Genomic DNA, 25808 nt, shown 5'->3' with positions numbered 1-25808 from the left:
TTAATAAAAGTATCAAAAGAACTGGGAGTACTCTTGGACACCCAGATGTCAATGAGTTCAAAGCTGATGGTGTGGAAGCATATATGTCTCTTAATACAACATCTATCATTTAGCCCCCTTGATCAGGGGGTAATGCAGGCATTCAAGGCTCACTATACATGTCACTCAATGAAGATGATTGTGCATGCAATAGAAGAAGATGCAAATGCAGAAAATATCTTGAAGGTATGGAAGAATTACACTATCACTAATGCCATTATTGTCATCACTAGAACCATTGCAGCTCTTATGAGAGTAACAGTCAACTCGGGTTGGATTGACCTTTGGCCACAATGTGCATTCCAGGACAACCAGTTTTACAGAGCCAACTGGAAAGATTATAAAAGACATTGTCATGTTAGCGAAATAGGTGGGTGGAGAAGGGTTCAATGATATGGATATAGAAGAGAAGCCAAACAGCTAATTAATAGTAATTCAGAGGCATTGACCAATGAGGAATTAATGCAGCTGATTGCTCATGAAACAAGCGGTACCAGACAAAGATCAAAATAAAGAAGTAAAAGACAAGTTCACCATGAGTAACATAGAGGGAGGGTTTTGCAAGTTCAAATCAGCAATAGATTATTTGCATGGTATAGACCCCTCTATGGTATATTCTTCACATGTAGAACAATTGGTAGAGGAGGTCTTGTCAACATACTCCAACATACTTGATGATATGAAGAAGAAACGGCAAACAGAAATCACAATGTTCTTTCAGGAAACATCACCAACAATCAAAATCGCTGCACCCTCTTTTACATTCCCTTATACTTTTGCATCACCCTGCTCTTCTCATGGTGTTCAACAAACAAGATAAACAAAAAAACTATGGTAACGGTAATGTTATTGGCAGATTTCCCGTATTTTCCCCACCCCCAGAATGTAACCCCCTCGAATACAGGGGGGGGGGGGGTCTATAATTTAGAGTGATATTGGATGGTTTAGAATTTTTTATATATGTGTGTGACAGTGTATGCGCTTTTGGTCAGGGAAATGATCAAGCAGATTTTGCTGGGAACCCTGAAAGAAGATGTCAACGCTGTGGATTGAAAAAAAGATGTCAAACAGTCTGGTACACCTTGACTTATTTACACCAGAGCTTGTAATTTACACATTTTGCACTGTGTTTTTGAAAGTGGTCTTGAAGGAGCGTCTTTCTTCATAATGTGCTGTGCATTGTTGAAGAGATTTGACAGACTTGACTGTGGAAGACTCCAAAAAAGAATGTAATTTATATTGTGAGGAGAGACAGAAAAGTTTGTGGTCAACATCTGTGGTTGCTAGTACACTGTTTTTGGCCAAAAATTGTTTTTGTTACCAATAAGATTGGCTCTTATTGAATACTGAAATAGTGCTATCATTTTTTTTAATTGTTTAAAAATAAAAAACATTGTTTGAGGGATTTTTTCTTTTATGCCATAATTATGTTGTCTGTGGGGGGGGGGATTTTCGGTGGAAGCTCTGCAAACATGTGATTATCGAGATGTTACTTACATGTTGAATATTTTGTCAATATTTATGTGTTATGTTGATTATTTCAATAGCAAAACCCCGGAATATCAGATTGGATGCCATACACATGAGGGGCGTTGAAGAGATGAGCACAAAGGATGTTTTCAGTTATTTCAAAGAGTTTGGTCCAGCTTCGGTAGAATGGATTAATGACTTCTCATGTGAGCTACTAATGATCTATATTGTCTTTTAATTTTTAAAAATTTCAAATGGATAACTGTTTGATAACATTGACTTTTTCCTATAGGGTATGAATTTATTTAATGTTATATTGTGGGAAAAAACTAGAGGAAAGTAGATTTTTGAGTACTTTTCTATCCGACCAGACAACATCACTTAGGTCAGTGTTTTCAACCTGCAATCTGCGCTATAAGTACTTTGTAAGGGGTTTGCATGATCATTTTCATTTACTATCATAGCACGGATGACATATTTTGTGCTGTGAAATTTTAATACAGTCGATGCTCATTATAATGACCCCATTGTTCCACAGAAAATGAACGTTACATTGAGAGGTCGTTATATCGAAAGAAGAACATAACACAGTCATTATATGAAGACATATAAGATTTTTCCTGCCGATCATTGTGATAGAATGGTCAACATAACATGAAGTCATTATAATGAATGTCGACTGCATATTCAAAATTTTTGATAAATTAGATTTTGGTTTTATTGATGCAAGGACCAGTCAGGTCAAACTGAGCCAAAACAAATGACCATATAAAAGTAAGATAAAACTCACGCTCTTGTCATATCAAAGGGTAAAAGTGCACATAATAAAAACAATATTGCGTGAAGCGTAAAACAGTGTCGTAGATTATAAGAAACTATAATTTGTTGTAAAATTTTTTTGATATGCCAATTATAAAGACAATAAATTTTGAATTCTATGGAAGAAGGGGGCTTTGACGTTGACCTTTTGATGCTAGAGGGGTCCACAGAGGATTGACCGGCACTACGGGGGAAGGGTCTTTGGTACATTGATCTTCTATACTGCGAGTTAGCACCATTAAATTGTTAGGAAACTCTGGTTTAGACACTGAAAACTCATAAAAAGAATTTCCTCCAAATATACCTTATCAATCATTTTTTAAACATGATGGCATAGTTATAAAATTTAATGTTTGTCTTTCAGAAAATGGAAATGTGGTTTCTTTTTCCAATTATAATTATTAGGTAACGTTGTTTGGCTCGATACAGAAGGTGTTGCAAGAGCTCTCCTGGGTTTGAGTAGAGTCCTTGTTGTGAAGAAAAAAGACTCGAAGTCAGACATTCAGCCTTGTCCAAAAGAAAGCGGTAAATTTTTTTTCATACCTTTTTTCAACTTTTATATTTATTTTAATTCTCCCTCGTTAAATATATTCATCCCACCCCAACTTTTTTGTGAAAGTAAATAGGTTTGGCTGACAGGTAGAAAATAATGACACGAAGACTTGATGCCTTGTTTAAGTCTCCTTCCATGATTTATATTTGAGCTTAGACTAAGGATCACTTTTTTTCATTGATCAGGTGGTGAAGAGCAGAAAGAGGAAGTTATTTACATGTCTGACTTGGAAAGTGATGATGAAGACGATGATGATGACGACGATAAACTGGTTGCCTTCAAACATCAAAGCAAAGGAAATCCCAAGCTCTTGGAAGAAACTGAGGTAAACTCCAGTTATGATACTAAGCAGATGTTCCTAAACGCTTCATGCATATGAGGTGCATTACGATTTGCCTATAATTTGAGATCTTGTGAAAAACGTGCAGGTAACTTAATGAGACAGGAAATACAATTTTCTGAAAATCTCCTGATAAAAATCATTCAAGGGTTGGAGTTTAAGGAAGAAATCGAAAGGTTTAAGAGGGGAGAGGCTCTAAAGGGTAACTCCAAGTTAGCTTCCTTGAACTGTTTCTTGGATGATGATGGTATTTTGAGAGTTGGTGGAAGACTTCAGAATTCCGATCTAAATACCAACAGTAAATTTCCCATGTTATTGCCATCTAACCATCCTCTCACCATGATCATATTGAGATACTACCATTTAAAGTATTTGCATATTGGTGCACAGTCGTTATTATATCATGTGAGACAAAAGTTTTGGCCAATCAATGGTAGAAATCTTTGTAGGAAGTTAGCAGGAGGCTAATATGAGTACATGAGTGTCTTATTTGTTTCAAAAACAAGCCTGTACTGTTAAAAGTTGACAATTTACCAAGCACTCAATGGAGTACTGCCAGGATCACCGAAGTGTTCCATGGCAACGAAGGAAAGATAAGAGTTGTAAATATACGTTTGCCCAGTGGCAAAATTTTGAAAAGAAGTGTGAGAATTATTTGTGTTTTTTTTACCTATTGAGTAAGAATTATTTTTGCATTTGTATATAACATGTTCTAATCTATTTATATTGTATATTCATTTCATTCACTTATTCAGGACATTAATTTTTATTGCGTTATTCATTCTATTTTGAAAAATTTTGTATTGTATGTATTGTATAATTGATAATTGAAATTATGTAATTTCAATCGGCGGGAGTGTTAAGACCGCCAAGCTGCGCCATGCGCCAAAACCCTCCCACTGCGTGGGAGTAGAGGAGAGTTGCTGCCTTAGCACGAGAGAAGGAGCACGGGCCTTCTGTCGCTCTCTTGAGTAATGTTCTAATAGCATAAGAATAAAGTTGCTTAAGTTTTCAAAGCCTTCTTCAGATACAGTCCACTTGCTTGAGCAGAGTCCAAACAGCCTAGTTGGTTATAATTTTGAGATGTCATTGCGAGTTGACATCCACTTCGTAGAAAGTTTCATCACTGTGAGCAGAACAACAACTATGCATTGAGCTACAAATACAGAAGCAACTTGCCCATTGAGAAGGCAGAAAGAAATAGGATAAAAATGCCATAGCAAACTTTAAGAGCAATATGTGTATATGGAAAGGATGCATGATGAGAACATAGCTAATTACCATTGTCATTAGAAATAATGAATGTAAATAGTCTGTTAATCAGGTCTGCTGTAGAAAATTATGCCTTAATGTTAAATAATGATAAGAAAGTCAATTTAATACTCAGTAATTTTACCTAGTCATGGGCCACACAAAATCACCCTCGTGGGCCAGCTGTTGGTCACCCCTGACCTATAATATTATTGTTTCAATCGTTAGTCATTCCTAGACACACACACCCAAAAAACCATTGGAGGCACTGCTTCACCACACACCAACTCTGGCCATATCGATATACTGAAATTTACTGATGTTACGAGTGTGGTCGGCTGAAGTTGGTTTTATGTGGTTCCCAACTTCAAGGCGTGAATGTGAGCCGATTTGCCCATTAGAAAGTCTCGCCACAGAGAGCAACAGGCCTACAATGTTACAAATATTCAATCATTACACTTCACTCACAATTTAAAGTGTAGATGGCAGCACTAAAATATCAGACACAACACTAACTACACACTCAGACTGTTAAGTGCACAAACTTTGTTCTACACTCTGCCACGGAGCTGGGCTGGAAGAGATCTCGGCAACAGGATAAGTCCGGTGGCAGAGCCCCTGGCGTTCATTCATTCATGCTGTTAACGAGTTGGGTTGAAAATGAAGGTGCCATCTCTCAGTGACATCTGACGACAACCTTCACGGTAGTAGACAAGTATTTTACTACTTTGTCATTTAGGCAACGTTTCAGGCAGTGGGTTGAAGATCACTGATGTAAAGTATCATTCTGTATCACTTGTGAGGAAAAGAAATTTACAATTTTACATTTTCACTTGCAATATGCAAGAATATTCTAGGTATAATAACTTCAATAGTTTCAGTTAATAGCATCAAAACTTATTTTTTACTTTCTGAATTTCTTCAGTTCAAATTTCTTGAATAGAATCTGTCATTTTTAGCTACATAGTTGATAAATATGCATAAATTATATGCACTTGTCCACTGCATATTTATGAGTGCAAAAATTTTCCCAGCAGAATGAGCCGGCCATCGCCATGGATGTTGATCCCATACAGAATGCAGATGCAAAGGATGATAAAGAAGAAGGTGAGGTGGATGAGGATGTAGAAGCTGAAGTTCCTGTTCCACCGGGTCACTGGAGACTCGGCCTGCCACATCCAAAAGCCAAAGCGATCTTGCTTCGTTTTGCTACCAAAGGTGAGTAGTGCCAAGCTAACTGTGACTAGAATCTTGGCTACGCTAACCAAATGGTGATTATGCCATGCATGATGTGATTTTCTTTTATTTTTTCCTCCTTCTGATCTTGTCAATACAGTAAACTTGGGATTACGATTGTTTTGCAAGACAAGCAAAAGTTTGTAACAAATTTTGGCTCGATTAATGAACAATGTCTTGCATGGCAAGTGAAAATTACTAATCAATTTTGACTTGATAAACAAGTTATTTCTTGTAATACGAACAGTATGCGTATATTAAAGACTTCTACATGAGCACTAACCTATATGAGGTTTTGTGTATTTGCCTTGCTTGTTTGTCAAGCATCACATGATCACAACTGAAAAGCCAATGATTTGTTTTCTTGGAAGACTGTCTTAATGTGAATTAAGGGGTCAGATTCAAGCACTTTTATTATTTTAATGAAAGAAACTATTATATAATAATTTTTTAGGGTGTTTTTGTGTTATTATAATGAAAGATTAAATGGAAAATGGTGAGGGTCAGGATTTATGACCCTCAAGTAACGAGAATGATCAGCTTTGGCTGTATACTTTCTATCAATACAAAGAGTTACTGTAAGTGGTATTCTAACGTACTTTACACTAGGTCATGGTTTTCCAAACTTTTTTTTCCATCGCCCCCCCCCTTCTTTACATCTTTTTCCTTCTCATCTCCCCCCAACTCCAGTGAACCCGTAGGATCCTATGTTATACTCGCAGCTTCTATCGCCCCCTTGGACTATTTCATCACCCACCAGGGGGCGATATTGCCCATTTTGGGAAACACTGCACTAGGTTATGAGTCTTACACATAATGATGCTGAATCATGTTGTTGAATGGCATGAAAAGCATCAATTATGACGAGTTAAAATACTCAGCTTATTTCAACTTATTTCTTTATCTTATTAAAATACTTAGTATTTGTATCCTGGAGATTTTTATTTTATTAAATGACAGATTTTTGTAAACCAGCTATACGCACATTTGAAAGATGTCTGCTTCCAATCAAAACACTGTAATGTGCAAATATTGTTGAACTTTACACTTTTTCATAATAAGTCATCGTTTGTTACTATTGATCAATGAAACTTTTATTTACAAATTTTATAATGACTTTTCAATAAAAAAAAATCTAGAATCCCATAACATTTGACTCAAATTTTCATTAGGTAATGACTTGTACAGTGTTTCCTCTGAAAATAAGACTGATCTTATATTATTTTTTGCTTCAAAAAATGCATTAGGGCTTATATTAGGAACGTCCCCTGAAAACGTAATGCTAGGGTTATTTTCAGAGAAACATGGTAGTAGTTTGAATTAAAAAAATAATTCTATGATGTTTTCTGATTACTTCTTCACTCTAGTAGTTTTTGAAAGATGGTTTGTGGGATATGTTTCAGGAGCTCTCCCTCCAGTTAATTTTCTTTGTTATTGTTTCACTCTTGATGCAAAACAGTTTGGCACAAACAATGTCAGAGTTCAAAAAATTAGATGTATAATTCATTTAGTTGAAGTTTCTCTGAATTTCATTTGTTCACCAAAAAATCTAATTTTTGAAAGTGATAGTTGATTTTATCAAGCAACAAATTTCTGATATAGCAGGGATTTAAATTTGTGTTTAGTGATTTCAGTTCATACACTGGCTGATTTCATCAACCAGTAATCCTAATATTGGCAGGTATTGTATGTATTCTTTTCAAATTTTTGTAGATGACAGGAAGTTACCAGGAGCAGAAAAGCGTAGTCAGTATTATAGAAAATATGGCAATCCAAACTATGGAGGCAAGTAGATATATGAAAAACAAGAAACTATTTAAATTCCAACATTTTATGAAATTTTGAGCTGCTGTGTTTGAGTTGCATGAGCCTGGAATTTTTGTTTTCTTCTATGTATTGTTACCTTATAATGAAAACCTTGTACACCAAAAATCCCAAACCTTACAGGAAGAGCAAAAACAAACAAAACAGATGGGACATTCTATTGAATAACACACAAAAGGGGTTAATTTTTTTCTCTATACTGAGCAGATTTTTTGTTGCTGATTTTTTTCCCCAAAAGCTCTAATTAGTGAGAATCTAAAACTGCCAAAAATCCATTTTCAAAAAAAAATATTGTACAAGGTTTTTATTATAAGATGCGGAATTATGTTTGAAAACGAGATCATATAAATTTGTATTGTATAACAATGGAATGCTGTGTGTGCAGCTGTCATCACCTTAGATCCATGTTTCTCAACCTCTCTGAAAACAAGGACCAGTAAAACTATGGACTTAATGGACTATGGACTTAATGGACTATTTTTGTCCCATATTATGGGACATTCCTGTGATTTTCATTGTCCCATTTATTTGAATTTGTAATAATTACTAAATTCGTGATTTATATTATGATAATTATGGTAAAAATTATAAATAATATTCATCTCACATATTTGTCAGGTTTAAAATTTGGTCCTCAATTTATTTGAAATTTTAATCACAATTAGGATGATTGTGCTTACTTTTGGTAATTTTTTTCATGATAAGTGATGATGGTCCCGTATTTTACGTATTATTATTTAAGATCCCTCAGTTTACTGAATTTTTCCTTAATCAGATCTCATTTGAATAATTTTTTTTCAGGAAATAATTTTTGTTTACTTCAACTTGTAGCAGCTTTTTATTCCCACACCCTTTAGTAATTTTAATAGTGATTACGAAAATGCATTCAAAGCAGTGAATTGAAATTTTTTGCAAATTTTAGTGATATCTCGTGTTTAGGATCACTATTTCCTGCATTTTCCTCCGATGTATGGTGAACCTAAGTGTGAAAGTATAATTTTATTTGAATTCGTATAGATATATTACTAATATCAATTACAATGGGTAAATAATTTTATCAAGTTTGCCTGCAGACCACCTATGCCATAGTCACAGACCACCTCTGGTCAATGGGCCATAGTTGAGAAACGCTGCCCTAGACTTATCGCAAAGCGTAGTTCATGCAGCGATTTAGCTGTTAAAAATCCTTTTATTATGTCTGGAATGGAACAATAGTGGCACAGTTTCTTTACAGAGCCATATTAAATGCCTTAGAATGTCCAAAATTTGTATTCTGTGAAATAATAGAATTTCATCACTGTCATTAAATTTTGTGGTGCTGTAATAGTTAAATTTTGTGATTTTGATTTCTCTACAGGCCTTAAAGGTTTAATCAGCAAATCCAAGAAACGGAGAATCATTGCAACGAAGCAAAGACAAGTTGTTGAACATCTTTCTGGAAAGGAGATTTCTGATTCAATTGGCTTGACATTCAAGTCTACAGGTTTGTAGATCTGTTTTGTTAAGAACTATGCTATTAAAACTAAAACCATTGTCTAGCTAATGCCAGGCCTGCAACTTTTCTTTTAAAAAAAAGCAGAGCTGCCCCCTTCTTCCACCTCCATGAAGAAATAGAAATTCCATGAAGAATACTTTCTTGGGACTGTCCACGGAAATTTTCATTTCTAATGCTGAGATAGTTAAACTTGCATGCAAAATTAAGAGAACATGCACAGTGTGTCTATTTAAAGCATCATGTTGAATGGCCGCACACCTTCATGTGTTTGTGCAGAGGATCCCTGACTGCTAGGAGGTATATCGTGGAGCCTTGCACTCTTCTTTTCAGGAGTGCAGTTGGCCCTCGGTTCCTGTTCATGGATGACAACGCTCATCTATATTGGGCTCACCTGTTCAACAATTATATGGAAAGTGAGAATATTCAACGTATGAATTGGCCAGCCAGATCTCCTGACCGAATCCCTATATAATATGTCTGTGTAGAGATGTGAGGTGAGAATATTCTCCAGAGAACATTCTCCTGGATGTAAAAATTGGAGAATAATTGAGAATATTCATTTTTCTTTTAAATAATTTAAATTTTTTTTACTAATTTTGTTTATATTGTGAAATATAAATCAGTTTTCATTACCTGAAACATTTACAACAAAACAATTTTTGGTATAATCACTCTCCAATAACAACTTTTAGTTCGAGAATATTCTCAGAATATTCTCCAGGTCATGATGAAAGGTTTTAAAAGTTTGGTTATGAAGATTTTAAAAACCATTAAATTAAAACATTAATAAATAATTTTAAAATTAGATAAATACGCTCACAACAAATCAAAGTTTATTGATAAAGGAACCAATTATACAATCACCTTCATTCTAAGAAGATACAGAACTGTTGTTTTTTCAATGCACATATACTTAAATTCTGTATTACTCACATTCCTTTAAAAGTTTTGCAATTCAGTACTGTTGGTTTAATTTTCTTGCTTTCAAACTTTAATATTGTGGTCTTCAAACTTCAATATACCCATCATCTTGATGGGAAGGGAGACAGGGACATTCTCTGAAAGGACTACTATTATAAATTACTAGAGAATATTCTTATACAAAAATAATTATTATACAAAAATAATTGTCCTGACTCTGCTCAAGCAAGTGGACTGTATCTGAAGAAGGCTTTGAAAACTTAAACAACTTTATTCTTATGCTATTAGAACATTACTCAAGAGAGCGACGGAAGGCCCGTGCTCTTTCTCTCGTGCTAAGGCAGCAACTCTCCTCTACTCCCACGCAGTGGGAGGGTTTTGGCGCATGGCGCAGCTTGGCGGTCTTAACACTCCCGCCGATTGAAATTACATAATTTCAATTATACAATACATACAATACAAAAATTTTCAAAATAGAATGAATAACGCAATAAAAATTAATGTCCTGAATAAGTGAATGAAATGAATATACAATATAAATACATTAGAACATGTTATACACAAATGCAAAAATAATTCTTACTCAATAGGTAAAACACAAATATTTCGCACACTTCTTTTCAAAATTTTGCCACTGGGCAAACGTATATTTACAACTCTTATCTTTCCTTCGTTGCCATGGAACACGTCGGTGATCCTGGCAGTACTCCATTGAGTGCTTGGTAAATTGTCATCTTTTAACAGTACAAGTGAACCGATCTTTACATTGTCCTTTGCGAACCTCCACTTGTTCCGTTCTTGTAGGCTATTAAGGTAATCTCGTTTCCAAATTTGTTGGGAAAATTTTGTTACCCTCTGCCATCTGCTGAGTCTATTCTCATTGATATTGATAAGTTGAGGCTCAGGAATTGAAGTTATGGGTCGACCAATCAGAAAATGACCTGGAGTTAAGGTCTCAAAGTTGTCAAATTCTGAGGACAAAGGTGTTAGTGGCCTTGAGTTGAGAACCCCTTCAATTTCTGAGATGATAGTAAGAAATTCTTCGAGGGTAAGGTTTGCATTGCCAACAATTCTCTTCAGGTGAAATTTGAATGACTTCACACCTGCCTCCCAAAGGCCCCCGAAATTGGGTGATCTGGGGGGAATGAACCTCCAGTCAATTTTCTCGTTTGTTAGGTAAGTGGATAATGCCTCATCGGGATTTTTCATGAGATGTTTCAGTTCAGCATTTGCGCCCACAAAGTTTTTGGCGTTATCAGTGAAAATTGTGGAGCATTTTCCTCTCCTACTGAAAAAACGTTTCAAGCTGGCTATGAATGATTGGGATGTTAAATCAGTTACAAAATCTAAATGGATGGCTTTGGTGCAAAAACACACGAATACTGAAACGTACACTTTGTTCAGCACCCCCTTTCTTTGGTTTTTGAATTTCACATAGAACGGCCCATAAAAATCAATGCCCGTGGTATTGAAGGGATAGTTTTGAACCACACGTTCTCTTGGCAAACTACCCATAAGTTGACTTTGCAGGACAGGTTTGTTTTTGAAACAAATAAGACACTCATGTACTAACTTCCTACAAAGATTTCTACCATTGATTGGCCAAAACTTTTGTCTCACATGATATAATAACGACTGTGCACCAATATGCAAATACTTTAAATGGTAGTATCTCAATATGATCATGGTGAGAGGATGGTTAGATGGCAATAACATGGGAAATTTACTGTTGGTATTTAGATCGGAATTCTGAAGTCTTCCACCAACTCTCAAAATACCATCATCATCCAAGAAACAGTTCAAGGAAGCTAACTTGGAGTTACCCTTTAGAGCCTCTCCCCTCTTAAGCCTTTCGATTTCTTCCTTAAACTCCAACCCTTGAATGATTTTTATCAGGAGATTTTCAGAAAATTGTATTTCCTGTCTCATTAAGTTACCTGCACGTTTTTCACAAGATCTCAAATTATAGGCAAATCTTAATACAAAACTCAATATACGTAATATTGTGACGTAACTACTGTTAATTTTTAAGATATATTCAATGAGAGAACTCTTGGTAGTTAGAGTCAAAGACAAGTTAGTGTCCTCAAAATTACTGTTCGAATTTTTTTTGAGTTCTTTGGAGTACTCACTTTCAAACAGTTCGGTAACCACAGGTGGTGAGTCCTCATAAGCAAGCTCTTCTCTCATCAAGAATCTCGGTCCGGTCCACCATCTGTCACTGTGCAAAAGAGCGTCAGCACTGATGCCTCTGGTAACCAAATCAGCTGGGTTGTCTTTCCCAGGGCAGTGGAACCAACAGTTTTTTTCTGTCAAAGTTTGGATTTCGTTCACACGGTTTGCGACGAATGGTTTCCATCTTTTTACTGAACCCTTTATCCACAACAATACGATCTGTGAATCGGAATAGAAGTAGGTCTTACATGGTCTTTTCCTTCTCACGACTTTCTCAATCTCGCAGGTCAATCTTGCCGCGAGTAGTGCTCCGAGTAACTCCAACCTCGGTAGAGAAAGGTTCTTCAGTGGTGCAACTCTGCTTTTGGAAGCAATCAGGTTCACGGAAATATGGTCCCTGAACCGGACTCTGAGGTACGCCGCTGCTCCGTAGGCTCTTTGACTGGCATCTGAAAAACAATGAATCTCTATTTCATTCGAGTCATCTTCAGAAAGGTCGAGAATGACCCTCGGCACTTGTAGTTCGGATAGGCGGGGAAGTTCCGAACACCACTGAATCCATTTCTCCTTGACATCCGCTGGAAGCTCATCGTCCCATAGCAATTTTCGAAGCCACAGTTCTTGGAATAAACACTTCAGCCTAATCGTGTATGGGCTAAGAAGTCCAATGGGGTCGAAGATTCTACCTGCTGTTCGCAATAAGAAGCGTTTCGTATTTTTGTTTTGTTTCAGGAATTCCACAAGGTCCATGATATCCATGGCTAGATAATCATGAGAAGCATCCCATGACAATCCCAAAACCTTGTGCATGTTGATGCCGTCTGTATGCTGAGGATGGATGTCAAATCCCTCTTTCTTCCATAGATGAATCAGCCTAGGATCGTTAGATATCCATTTACGAAGATTCATGTTGGCACCTCTCATGATCTCTCTAGTTTCACGAGAGACTCGCAATACTTCTGCCACGCTGTCTTCTCCAGCCACTAGATCATCGACGTAAACACAGGTGTCGAGCACTTGAGTTGCAACTGGATAATTGTCGCGTTGTTTTTCTATGTGTGTTTTGATCGTAGCAGCAAGTAAGAATGGGCTGGCATTGACGCCGAATAATACCCTTTTGAATCGAAACTCTTGCACGTTGGCATGATCGCTGATGCACCTTGCATTGGTGAATAAAAACCTCACTGCATCTCTTTCGTTTTCTGCAAGAGAAATCTGTAGAAATGCTTTTTCGACATCTGCAAGAAACACGATTTTGTTGAGACGAAAGTACGTCAACAAATGAAAAATGTTCGGGTTTAAGTTTGCACCTGTCCAAAGGCAGTCATTCAAGGACAGTTCACCTGGTTTGTGAGAGCTTGCATCGAATACAATTCTCATTTTTGTCGTGACGCTTTCTGCTCGAAATACTGCTTGATGTGGCAAGTAATATACTGGTTTTCCATCAGTGTTTTCCGCGTCTGGTACTTTCTCTATAATCCCTTGATCTAAGTAATTGTCTAGTACTTCACGATACTGAGCAAACATAGTCGGATCGTACCGCATTCTCTTGAGAAGGCTCTGTAATCGTTTCTCTGCGACACTAAAGTTATCATTTAGCTCTATCCAATCTCTCTTCCATGGTAGGCTAACCTCATATCGTCCGTCTTTGAAACAGACTGTTTTGTCAAACAACTGTTTGGCCTCGTCGGTTTCCTTGAATTTAGGATCGTCCATTATCCCGATTGACTCCAGTTCCCAGAACTTCGCCAAACCCTTTTCAACCTCATCCCGATAACTCGTTAAATGGCAATGAAGATTGTTGTAGGTTACCGCATTCTGGAATGTCCCTGTTACTATCCAACCAAACACAGATGCTTGGAGTATGATAGGCTCATTTTTCAATTTTATTTGGTTGTTCTCCAATAACTCGTAAAATATTTCTGCACCCAACAATGCGTCTATTTTTTGCGGAATATTGAAGTTAGGATCCGCGTAACTCAAGTTTCTAGGAAGTTCAACGCAGGTCAAATCCAAACGCTTTGACGGCGTTAAATCTGTTATCTTGGGAACAACTAAAAGATCGAGTTTTTTACTATAGTCCCCTTCGCGGTTAGCGATTAGCGTTGTTACTTTTTTCTTTATGTTCAGAATAGAGTCATTCAGTCCTGCAATAGGAACGTTTACAGTGTCTCTCCGAAGTCGTAAAGAGTCTGCCACCTCATTGCTGACAAAACTGACTTGAGAGCCGGCGTCGAGTAAAGCGCGTATTGGAAACATCCCACCAGCTGGCCTCTGGATGTAAACTATTGCTGTTGACAACAGAACGCATCCCCTTTTCTCGCTCGAATGTAAGCAATTGTCAACACTGGAAGATGCGGCACATGAGTCTGTCGTTTTCTCTTTCTCGGTCTCACAAGCCCCGATTTCTTTTCTTTCAGTGGGGGACTCATTTTGTTTTGGTTTTTGTGGTTGCGCATTCTCTCTATGGATTAACGAATGATGCTTCTTCCCACACATACGGCATCTCTTATCGCTGCCGCACTCGACTACTCTATGGGATTCCAGACAGTTAAAACACAGTTTTTTATTTTTTACTTCGTATATTCTCTCTTCAATAGAAAGGCTATGAAAAGTTCTACACTTATAAATTGGATGATTCTCTCCACAAATGGGGCAGGAATTTTGCTTTGCATTCGCTTTGGCTATCAGACTTTTAGGTTTTGAAAATGCATCGAATTTAGATTTTGCGTAGGAAACTCGTTGAGTATTTTCAAGCACTTGGCTCCTTCTTTGCAAAAAGTCAACAAACTCTTCCCATTCGGGAAATTCCGTGTTTCTCAGCGACATTTCGTACTGCTTGCGTGACTCACGGTCTAGCTTAGGCAAAATAGCATTAACAAGCAGTATCTCAGTTAGCTTATTCATCTCAAGGTTTACAAGTTTGAGCCCTCTGAGATGTCTCAGGATAGTATTCACCATTTTTCGAAGCTCTTTAGCAGATTCATGATGTATTTTCTCAAGGTTAAGAATAGCGTTGATATGTGTGTCAGCGATGAACCTTTTGTTCTCAAATCGCTTCTCTAATTCTCCGAAAAGCGAGTCGAAGGTATCGTCGATCGTTTCGACAAGTTTCGCTTCCCCTCTTAACGAGGCTCGAAGATAATGAAGTTTATGAGCTTCATTCAATGATTCATTGTCTATAATTAAAGATTTGAACTCCGATTTGAATGAGCTCCACTCTTCCGGATTTCCCGAAAAACTCGGCAAAGGAATCTCCGGCAATTTTACGGTTGCAGGTTGAGTGACCTGATTATCTTCCGATTTGATTTTTAGTTTTGAAACTAAGCATTTTGAACGTACCTCTAATGCGTCTACGTTCGCCTCCATCTCCTCGATTTGGTCGAAGGCATCATCTAGTTGTGCGTCCGCTGGCAAGGCGGCGTATCCCTCTAAGAGTTCATCGATGCTCGTTCGAATGTCCTCAATTTTCACTAATTGTTGTAACAGCACAACATCAGTTTCTTCACTCGATTCATCGATGTTTTGTAATACCGACTGGACTCGTGTAATCCTCCTTTTGATCGCACCGCGAGTGCGGTTGAGTGTTGTCTGGTCCATCTTAATTTCGATTTCTCCGACTCGATGTTGACCAAAATGTCCTGACTCTGCTCAAGCAAGTGGACTGTATCTGAAGAAGGCTTTGAAAACTTAAACAACTTTATTCTTATGCTATTAGAACATTACTCAAGAGAGCGACGGAAGGCCCGTGCTCTTTCTCTCGTGCTAAGGCAGCAACTCTCCTCTACTCCCACGCAGTGGGAGGGTTTTGGCGCATGGCGCAGCTTGGCGGTCTTAACAATAATTATTATACAAAAATAATTATTCTCAAGTTATTTATTAAGATTATTATAATACATGTTATTACATATATTCCTGATAATAGTCTCTGGAAAGATTTCGGTAACTGAAGAATATTCTCATCGAAGAGAATATTCTCTGGAAGGACTATTATTGATAACTTCAGAATAATTCTTATTATTTTCTGTAAGAATATTCCCAGTAATTTATGAAAGTAGTCCTTCCAGAAAATATTCTCAAGGATATTACATGTAACTATATATCATAAATAAGAGGAGAATATTCTTGTCAAGAACTTATAAGAATATTGTGAAGTTATTTATAATAATAGTCCTAGCAGAGAATATTCTCTGAAAGATTATTCTCGAGAATTTTACATCTCTATGTCTGTGATGCTCTTGGGAGGGCACAATTGCATCTGGCCATCCCCCCTCAGAAAATCATCTCGGAGCTGAAAACTGTGTTGTTGCAGGAGTGGGACAGATTGCCCGAAAGACTCCTCAACTGCCTCGTCTCCAGTATGCCATCACGCTGTGCGTCCTGTCTGACTGTGACGTGGAACCATACCCAATATTAGACTTATTTTGAGTTCGATCTCACTATGTAGGTTTTGGGTATTTCTGCAATAATGAACTTCACTAACAATGCATGGACACTATGACTTTTGTATGGTACATCATTTTCTCTGTAATAATTGTATTCGTACCAAATTGCATTAATATCTGTCCATTAGTTTTCAGCAATTTGACATAATGTGCTAATTCTCTTAATTTTGCACATGAATGCATTTTTGAATACATTTCTTGAGTTTTTTGCCTGGATTTTGCATTTTGCTAACCCAGGTTGGTAAGGCTCTTGCCTGCTGCAACAGAAGATATTCAGCATTCAGCAGTAGTACTGTGTGTGTAGTATACTGGCAAATAGCACTAAGTGTAACATATTAATTGATTTCCCCTCATATTTTTTTCAGTATTAAAAACTCAGTTGAACCCTAATTTAAAAAATCGGTAGAAACTGACAATTTTATTTGTTAAATCTAGTAGGAAATCGTTAAATCTGGATCAAATTAATCAGGAGCATAAACTTACTCAAAATTGCAAATTTTAAAAAGCTACTTACTTTGAGGTAAAACATACAGTCAAACCTCCATCATAGTGTCCCTCCTCCATGTGGTGCCAAACCTGCTTAGCATGAGAAATTTTTAGTGAACAAGTCTTTCATTTCTAAGCTTTGCATGTGTAATATCATGATTTGATACAATGGCAAACTCATTATAGTGCCAAAATCCTGCAAAATAAATGGTTGCATTACATTGGGGTTTGACTGTATTTCTGACAACAATGATGTGGGAACTCTACGCCAAAATTAGCATCTTGCGCCATCCTGCTCCAATAGTGTATTTTCTTAGTTTTCTGCACCAAATAGCCAAAATAGCAAATTTTTCCTCAGTATGCCCAAAATTTCAGAAAGGACAGCAAAACATTTTTGTTCCTGCTTGCTGCAAAACAATTCTTTCCGAGAAGAGCATGTTTTATTCCTCTGTACTCTTCAGCACCACTTCCTTCTATCTTCTGTAGTCATGCTATCTTGTAACCTTAAAAAAATAGTGGTCTCTGTTGGAAAGCACTACATAGATATTTTTTACATTTGAATGAAAATTTTCAATAAAAAAATATTTAATTTTTATTTACTCTTCGCAACTTTACCCCAGAACAGAAAAATGAAAATTCATGAACAAAAATGAAGAAAAAAAGCAGAAAAATGAACAATTCATTCAAATTGAATTTTCTTCCTTGTAATCTTCATCTCCACAAATAACCAGTCTTGGGATGAATCTTGCATTGACAAGTGGAGAGGACGTTTCTATATGCATATGGCCATCTGGTTGGCCTTTGTCATTCACGAGCTATTAGTTGACTGTTGACGTCTATGTACGTTGCCTTTCAACATATATATACGCTCCAAGGTTGAAATATTCTATCTGCTTCCATAGCTTAGATGGTAGAGCACTTGTCCGGCAAGCGAGAGACCAGGGTTCGAGTCCCCGTGGGGGCAGTGATGAATTTTCTTCCTTGTAATCTCCACAAATAACCAGTCTTTCGATGAATCTTGTATTGACAAGTGGAGAGGACGTTTCTAAGTGCAATGAGTGTTAAATTGCCAATGTTGCCAAATAATGAGTGTTAAATCGTCAGTGTTACTAAATAATGTGTTAAATCGCTATATGGAAGATTTCTTCACTGAAATTTTGTGGTGCTAATAACAGGGTTCAACTGTATAAATTGAATAACTGGATTGTGTGTGAATGATGAAAAATGGATGGGTTATGTGACGTTTTCATGTATAAATTGTTCTCATATTTTCCTTGAACTATTTCTACTTCCCAGATGCAATTGAGGAAAAAAAGAAGCCACCTACAAAAATGCGAATGAGAATGTATGCAGATGACGAGGAAGAAAGACTTGAGAAGTTGAAAGAAAAATCTCTACGCATGATGCTGTTACAAGAGAGGGTTTCATTGAAGAGACATAGGTAACCCTGAATTTTGCTCTTGAGTAAGGTTATAAATTTGTTAAAAACGTAAATTTTGAGCCTAGGTTTTTTTCCTTTTGAGATGACATTTCTGAGATAAGCCAAAAATGTTTTGTCTCGTTGAAAGAAAAATATTGAATCAAGACTTTTTCTGCATGTAACACAAATCAGAGCTAAACATGTTTACATTAATTTTATTCATAACATAGGATTTTCTGTGAGGCTCATTCAAAGTGAGTTGAGTGAAAATACATTTGACATTATGTCTGTATATATTACATTTAATCAAATTAAATGGTGATGAGAGTCTGAAAATAATATGTGAGTAACAATTGGAAGTAACAGCTTTTTTAACATAAAGATAAAAATTCCATTGTTTTACGATCCAATGTATGCTGTTCTCGAAGAAGGTCTCTGTCTGTGAGTGCAGTTAATCCTCCACAATGTCCTTGAAATCAGCTTCTTCGGTTAACCTATGTTCTTTCAAGCATGCTATTTCGCTCATGCATTTTAGCTATAGTAGCACATTGATCGAGAATCACCCTATCATTTGGGAATCCCATTCAATATACAGGGTGGACAAGAGAAGTCCTGGACACATTTTAAAAACTAATAACAAATAAACCAATTGATATAAAAAGTATGATTTACACTAAAATACTTAATCATAGCCAAGAATTTTAGACAAATGAAAAAAAAAGAAGGTTCAGATTTTATTCATAGGTGGCTCTCTAAAACAAATAACATAACACAACATAATTATGCACTGTTGATGTTGCATTTATGACAATGTGCATTACATAAAACTATCATATTCATTATAAACACCCTTTCGCTTGTTTAAATGTAGCCTGTGCTAAAAAGGGTGCTCATATTGAAATTTGATAGTTTTATATAATGCAAATTGTCATAAATATTAATTATGCACTGTTTGCATTGCATTTTATGTCTTGTGTTCAGTTTTTTGCTTCATAGCACTATTTGTGAATGAAATTTGAACTTTATCCAAAACTCTGAGCCATTGTTATTTTAGTGCAAACCAAATCTTTTTATGTTGGTTGGTTGATTTATTATTAGTTTTTAAAATGTGTCCAGGACTCCTTATCCACCTTGTATTTTCCTTTTCGAAATATCTAGTGTTACTCCGGTCCCATCAAAAGCCAACAACATTTAATGTTGAGGCAAAATAACCTGAATTTTTGCTTCTGAATTCAGAAGAAAGATGGCAACACTTGACTCATGAGATGTATTCTTCGGGATCAAAAATCATGTTAACCTTCAGTGCATTGCACATTCTGGAATGCAACAATTCGTTAAAAATGTGTTGGAAGAATGCTTACAAGGTTGGTGTGCAGTGTAGTAGTTGTTTGTACAGGTTTCAACCAGGGTTGGGTTTTTGACGTCAAAAACTGGTTTAAACCGTCAAAAACTGTCGAAAACAGTCAAAAACCTAAATGAATGCCTTTTGATAATGTTTTGAACATAATAGGTATACAACATGATGAAAAACTTACTTTTTGGCATATTACAATGTTTTATTTTTAAACATTAATTTATTACAATAATTAAAACAAAATATTAATTATAATTTGCAATTTTGAATTCTTCAACATAAGAGTCTAGAACATATAAAATATAATTTTATGGTTTATTTATCTAAGCTACTCATTACCTGTGTTCAATTTGTTAAGTGGATTAGAGCTGCTTATTCAAAATATGTATGATAGGGCATCAGGGTTAGGTTTTTGACCCCAGAAACTAACTCAGTATTAAAACTATCAAAATCTTACTGTCAATGATGTCAAATAGTTTTTGTTAACTTGATAGATATGTTAAATAACAAACTACTTACTTTTATTTAGATTAAAGGGTTTTATATTCAGAATTATAATTACTGAGGAAAAATACCAATTTTGATATTTTAAATTTTCTGATCTGCCCAAAATTTTATTCCATATAAAATTTCTAACGCAGCATCTGTTAATGCACTAACTAAACTCATTTATTTTCTCCTAAAAATTTCTTAGATCAGGGTGATTAGATTCTTAGATTCACACAGCTTTAAAGAGTATTTTCAACCAAAGCAGAGCTGACAAGACTTACAAATACAATGCCACAACAGGCAAATTGCCCAAAGAGGTGGCTGACTTAAGAACATCATGGATCCTCGAGCCATTTTTTGGAGGCCCTACCTACTACTACTACACCACACATGCACCCCGCCCGCGAAACCCCCAACGGATCGGTACATGCAGGAATGTGTGTGTACGTGTAGTGAAACCTGACGTGAAGTTTTTTGTTTCTCTGTAATGCTTGTTATATGTAGTGCTGCCATCTGCCACCAGTTTTTCTAACTATGAGTGAAGTGTTATGATTGAATGGTTTATCGTTGTAGGACTGTTGCTCTCTGTGGCGAGACTTTTTAACGGGGAGATCAGCTCGCATTTGCGCCTTGAAGTTGGGAACCACAGAAAACCAACTTCAGCCGACCACCACTGTGGGGTTCGAACCCGGATCCTCGCATCGCGAGTCCGTCACTATAACCACTCGACCACCACAGCGGCAACCCAAAGCATTTGTTTTGCATGTTTGAATACAGCTTCAATTGGAAAACCATTGCATTATAAATACTAGTAAATGTACCATACAGGGCTCGGCACGGGTCACTTTTTTCCCTAAATGTCACTTTTTTAGAAGCTGGTCACTTTTATTACCTATTTTTGGGCCCAGGTCACTTTTTCCACTTTTTTTAGCAAAAAAACCTCGGTTTCGCGCGCTTTTCGGCTGTCAGTGTTTTTCTTTTCTTCAAGGAGGAACTTGACCGGTTCAAGGTCGCTAATTTCCTCTCTCCCTTCATTGAACTACGATCGTACAAGGAACCCCTATATATATATGAAGGCGTCTTAATCTTCCCGGGAGCATACCGTGTGACGTCAGCATAACTTGATTTCAAGGCGCTTGGAAAGAAAGCTCCTTATAGTTAAGAGTCGTCATTTTATGGAAAAGCCGGTCGGAAAAAAATAGCGTAAAAGGCGTATTTACAACAAAGAATTTTTTTCCCTCCTCTACTACCATTCTTTCTTATTTCCCCACTCGTTCTTTCATTTTCATCTTATTTTAAAATTGATCCTTTATTTTATTTATTTTAAAAAGTTTTAGCCCTAAGGGCCGAATTCCTTTCTTGGAGCATCGAGCAAGTTACATTTGTTGTTTGTTCTATCGTTACTTTCATTAATTTTTTTTAATATTTGAAATGACGATTTAAAGGCTCATTTACATTGAGCGAGTTTATAAAGAGAGCCTGTGCAGAAACTGACTTACGCGCAGCGGGAGAATACCAAAGCGCGCATATTAAAGATGCGTACTATTAATACGTATTAAGCGTATTATTAGTACGCTTTGGAGAATACTCTTGTAGCTGGCCAACGTTAAAGAAGCTCGCAAGTATTTTGAATTTACTTACAATAAAAAAAATATCATCCGACTGAAAATCGCGATCTATCTAGAAATAAAATTCGTACTATTTTTCTAACTGGATTTAAATCTCAGCAAGAAACCGTAGCCCCAGATATGATCGAAAGGAGAACTATTTATGAAAAGATCACAGAATCCTGCAATTCAACGTCTATGGAAGGATGACGTCACTCTCTGCTACCATACGAAGGTTTTTAACAACTGGCTGTTGCGAAGATATATTTTGGAAAGAGAGAAAATTCAACTGCCCCTGCTGGGAATCGAACCCACGTCCTTTCACTTTCCGGTTGAATTTTCTCTTTCCAAAATATATCTTCACAACAGCCAGTTGTTAAAAACCTTCGTGTGGTAGCGGAGAGTGACGTCATCCTTCCATAAGTCGCCATCTGGTGGCAACGTCAGCAGTTGTGAGCTTGGCCTGAGTCTGGTCTGGCCGACAATGTACGGTCCTTTTCAGTGTACACGAGCTCCAAGGAAAGATTGAGAGATTCGTTGCCTCTGTAGTCTAGTGCGTTCACCCGGAAAGTGAAAGGACGTGGGTTCGATCCCCCGCAGGGGCAGTTGAATATTCTCTCTTTCCAAAATATATCTTCGCAACAGCCAGTTGTTAAAAACCTTCGGATTCAACGTTTAGTTTAACCAAATCAGATGAAAATTGGTCATCAGGCTGATGAAAACTCAGTTAACGTGCATGCGAGCCGTACATAGAGGCGGATTTAACGGTGGGCACACCGACCGCGCCTTTGGCCCCTACTTTATACTTTTTTCCTAATTTAAGGGGCGTAATATTAATTTTTTTTAAAGCCCGGGGCCGTCATCAACTGACCTTTATCCGCTTCTGGTCGTAACTTAATTTAGAGCATCTTCACGATGCTGATTGTTGACTTAATATCGACATATTGCGCTCCATTCTCGGAGTTATGTAAAAAAATCCCCTTTTCAGACCTCGGAAGTTATTACAACGTTTTTGTCTCGAGTCGCTGTTATGACCGCAATAGGAGAGGGCGGGGTCTGGTTCCACGGGTGTTGAATGAGGAAGGGTGCCGAGTTTACTCTTTTTCCGTTATTAAAAATGGATACCGGCCCCGGGCGATAGTAAATTTTCGTACGTACTTGCGGCCCGGGTTTGCTACATACCGTGATCAAATCCAAAACTGGGGGGGGGGGGCAATGCCTCGAATGGAATTTTTGATGGAATGGTATATTTAAGAAAAGGAAATAAATTCCTTTGCAAAATTATCGAATTTCACAGTCAAGGGGCAGTAAAATTACATTTCCCCTCCAGAAAAAATATCGTATTACGGCCATGGTAAATCGAGTGCCCCGGGTGGGGGCGAATTCACTGTTTTTGTTCTTTGAAAATTACGGGAGGAGTCCGAGCTAACGTGGCGACTTTATTCGCGCTAAAATAGGTAGCCCTGACAGCAGCATCCATAAACTCTATCAACCGTATTTATAAAACCCGTATGTCGTTGATTCGATTTTTGTGTTCATTTTATCCTTATTTTCCATATTTTCCGATATATTTCTATCGATTTTCGCATATTTGGTTGATTCATGTTATAAATTATATATTTTTTTGTAATTTTATGTTCCCTTTGTCAGCCATCTTGAATTGACCGCCGCAAAACGGCGATTGGTTGGCGCGGAAAAAAGTCGCCACGTTGGTGCTTACAAGGTTCATGGGAAATTTACCGGGGAAGACCGCGGAGTCTTTTTCTGTTAAAAATTACGGGGGGGGGGGGGCAAAATTATATTGTTTCTAGGTAAAGTAGTAAATGTTTTTTTTGCAGGGGTGTATGTTGTGTGTAAAAAAAAAGGAAAATATATATTTACAAATTTTTCTCTCAAAAACCAAACAATTTCAAAACTGATTTGTTTTCTCCCTCACCCAAGGGCAGTATTATTTTGGAGCCTCCTCCGCCTGTAAAAGAGTAGACCCACCCACCCTTCCCAGTCCAGCCATAGGTGCAGATAGACTTGAAGGTCTTAGAGGTGCGGCAGATGACAATTGATATACATCATGTATACATCAGTAGGCTCTGCCATTGACGTTGGGGGGAGGATGGATTGCCCTCCCTCAACGTATAAGGGGCCGTTCAAGCATTACGTAAGCAAATTTTTAGCCATTTTTGACCCCCTCCCTCCCCCCTATTGTCAGCAAAATTTCGTCATCAGCTCTGCCCCTCTGAATCCTAACTCATATTTTCATAAAGGGTGGTTGATGACGTAAGCATTATCGAAACCCCCCTCCCCCCTTGTCATCAAAAGTCAGCAAGTCAGAACCCCCCCCCCCCCATCGATGATGACGTAATACTTGAACGGCCCCTAACAATTAAAATAATGTAGTTAATTTAATAATTTAAATGATTTATTTAATTCAGTAGTTTAAGTAATATTTTAATTTAATAATTTAAAATAATATTGTTAAAAATGTAATTTTAGTTTTTTTTTAAATCAATCATTATAGTAAATTTCTTAAAATTTGTTGGAAGATATTATACAAACCTAATTATGTAAATCAATTTGTACTAGTTAAAAAAAGTTTGAGTACATTTCGTATACTGTCATTCATAGCATAACATAATGAAAAATTCACTAGGATGTAGAAGGGACAAATTCTCTCATCAAATTTTGTGTTATTTCATTTTTTTTCCCTTCTTTGAATGTGAAAATTTTTTCCCGTTTTGAAGTTTTTCCTGCTTAAATTGATTTTAAGATGGGTTGTGGATAGCAATATGGGCCATTCAAGTATTATATAAGCAAATTTTTAGCCATTTTTGACCACCACCCCTCCCCTGTCAGCAAAATTTCGTCATCAGCTCTGCCCCCCTGAATCCTAACTCATATTTTCATAAAGGGTGGTTGATGACGTAAGCGTTATTCAACCTCCCCCCCTTGTCATCAAAAGTCAGCAAATCGGAAACCCCCTCCCCCCCATCTATGATGACGTAGTACTTGAACGGCCCCTATGGGGGGGGGGAAAGGCATTGCTACTGTTACTTAGAAAGGATGTAATGTTACTCTCTCACACATAGTTGTTGATAAATTTGATAAGTTATTCAAAACTTTTCTGGTTAGCAGAATGCATTCGAGTTTGATTTATTTCACACTACTATATGTAAAAAAAGCAATTTCGATGAGCTCCATTGAAATACAAAGTTGAGTGAAAACTAAATTCAATTTCAATTCATTCAATTTGGTAATAATCAAAATTCATTGTCCATTTGGTCTCTTTCTAAAATTATTTTGGTCACTATTGGGTCACTTTTTAAACATTTTGGTCACTATTTGGTCACTTTTTTAAATATTTTGGTCACTATTTTCACTAGTTTTGAGGCCATGATCCGTGCTGAGCCCTGACCATATCATAGTGCAAAAGTAAGAATAAACCAAGTTTGACATATACAAGCTAGCATTGCCAAATTAAAGGACATTTTAGTCCTACAATTTAGTATTTTGATCGCTAGATATATTTCAATGTTATGTGCAATAAGAGTATTGTTTTAAGTATCAGTGGTTATCTAGATAATTTAATAATAACAGAAATCAACATTACATACATGATGTAATAAACTTTTTTAAACACTTATCTGTTGTAAAAAGAGTACAGCAGATAGTTTATATCAATGCATATATATAAGCAGTTGAAGAAATTTTGGAAGGTCAAAAATCATCTTGAATCAAAGAATGTCAAATCGTTCCACAGTTTTCCCTTCAATGTTCATGTTATGCTTTATTCAAATTTTATAAGAAAAAAAAACATATATTGTCCAAAATAATTCTGTCGGGAGTAGAAAATTATTTTAGAAAGAATCTTATTAAATATTTATTCTTTG

General features: G+C 36.7%; 1 protein-coding gene across 2 annotated transcripts in view; it reads left to right on the top strand.

The window, feature by feature from the left end:
* LOC149063725 (uncharacterized) overlaps positions 1-25808 on the top strand; it is a 51642-nt gene that overhangs the window by 13439 nt on the left and 12395 nt on the right. Inside the window, exons 5-11 of one of the 2 annotated variants that reach the window (XM_089255787.1) lie at positions 1587-1715; positions 2734-2853; positions 3067-3206; positions 5507-5690; positions 7422-7493; positions 8890-9015; positions 18351-18495. In XM_089255787.1, the coding sequence (XP_089111913.1) occupies positions 1587-1715; positions 2734-2853; positions 3067-3206; positions 5507-5690; positions 7422-7493; positions 8890-9015; positions 18351-18495 (916 nt within the window). The remainder of the gene's footprint in view (positions 1-1586; positions 1716-2733; positions 2854-3066; positions 3207-5506; positions 5691-7421; positions 7494-8889; positions 9016-18350; positions 18496-25808) is intronic. The other variant, XM_089255786.1, reaches the window with a different exon arrangement.

Source organism: Pholcus phalangioides, unplaced genomic scaffold, assembly GCF_987345545.1.
Source record: "Pholcus phalangioides strain wild (caught in Gottingen) unplaced genomic scaffold, Ppha-v1.0 ptg000172l_1, whole genome shotgun sequence".
Taxonomy (NCBI): domain Eukaryota; kingdom Metazoa; phylum Arthropoda; class Arachnida; order Araneae; family Pholcidae; genus Pholcus; species Pholcus phalangioides.
Note: the sequence above shows the minus strand (reverse complement) of the source record. Positions and strands in the feature narration are given on the sequence as shown.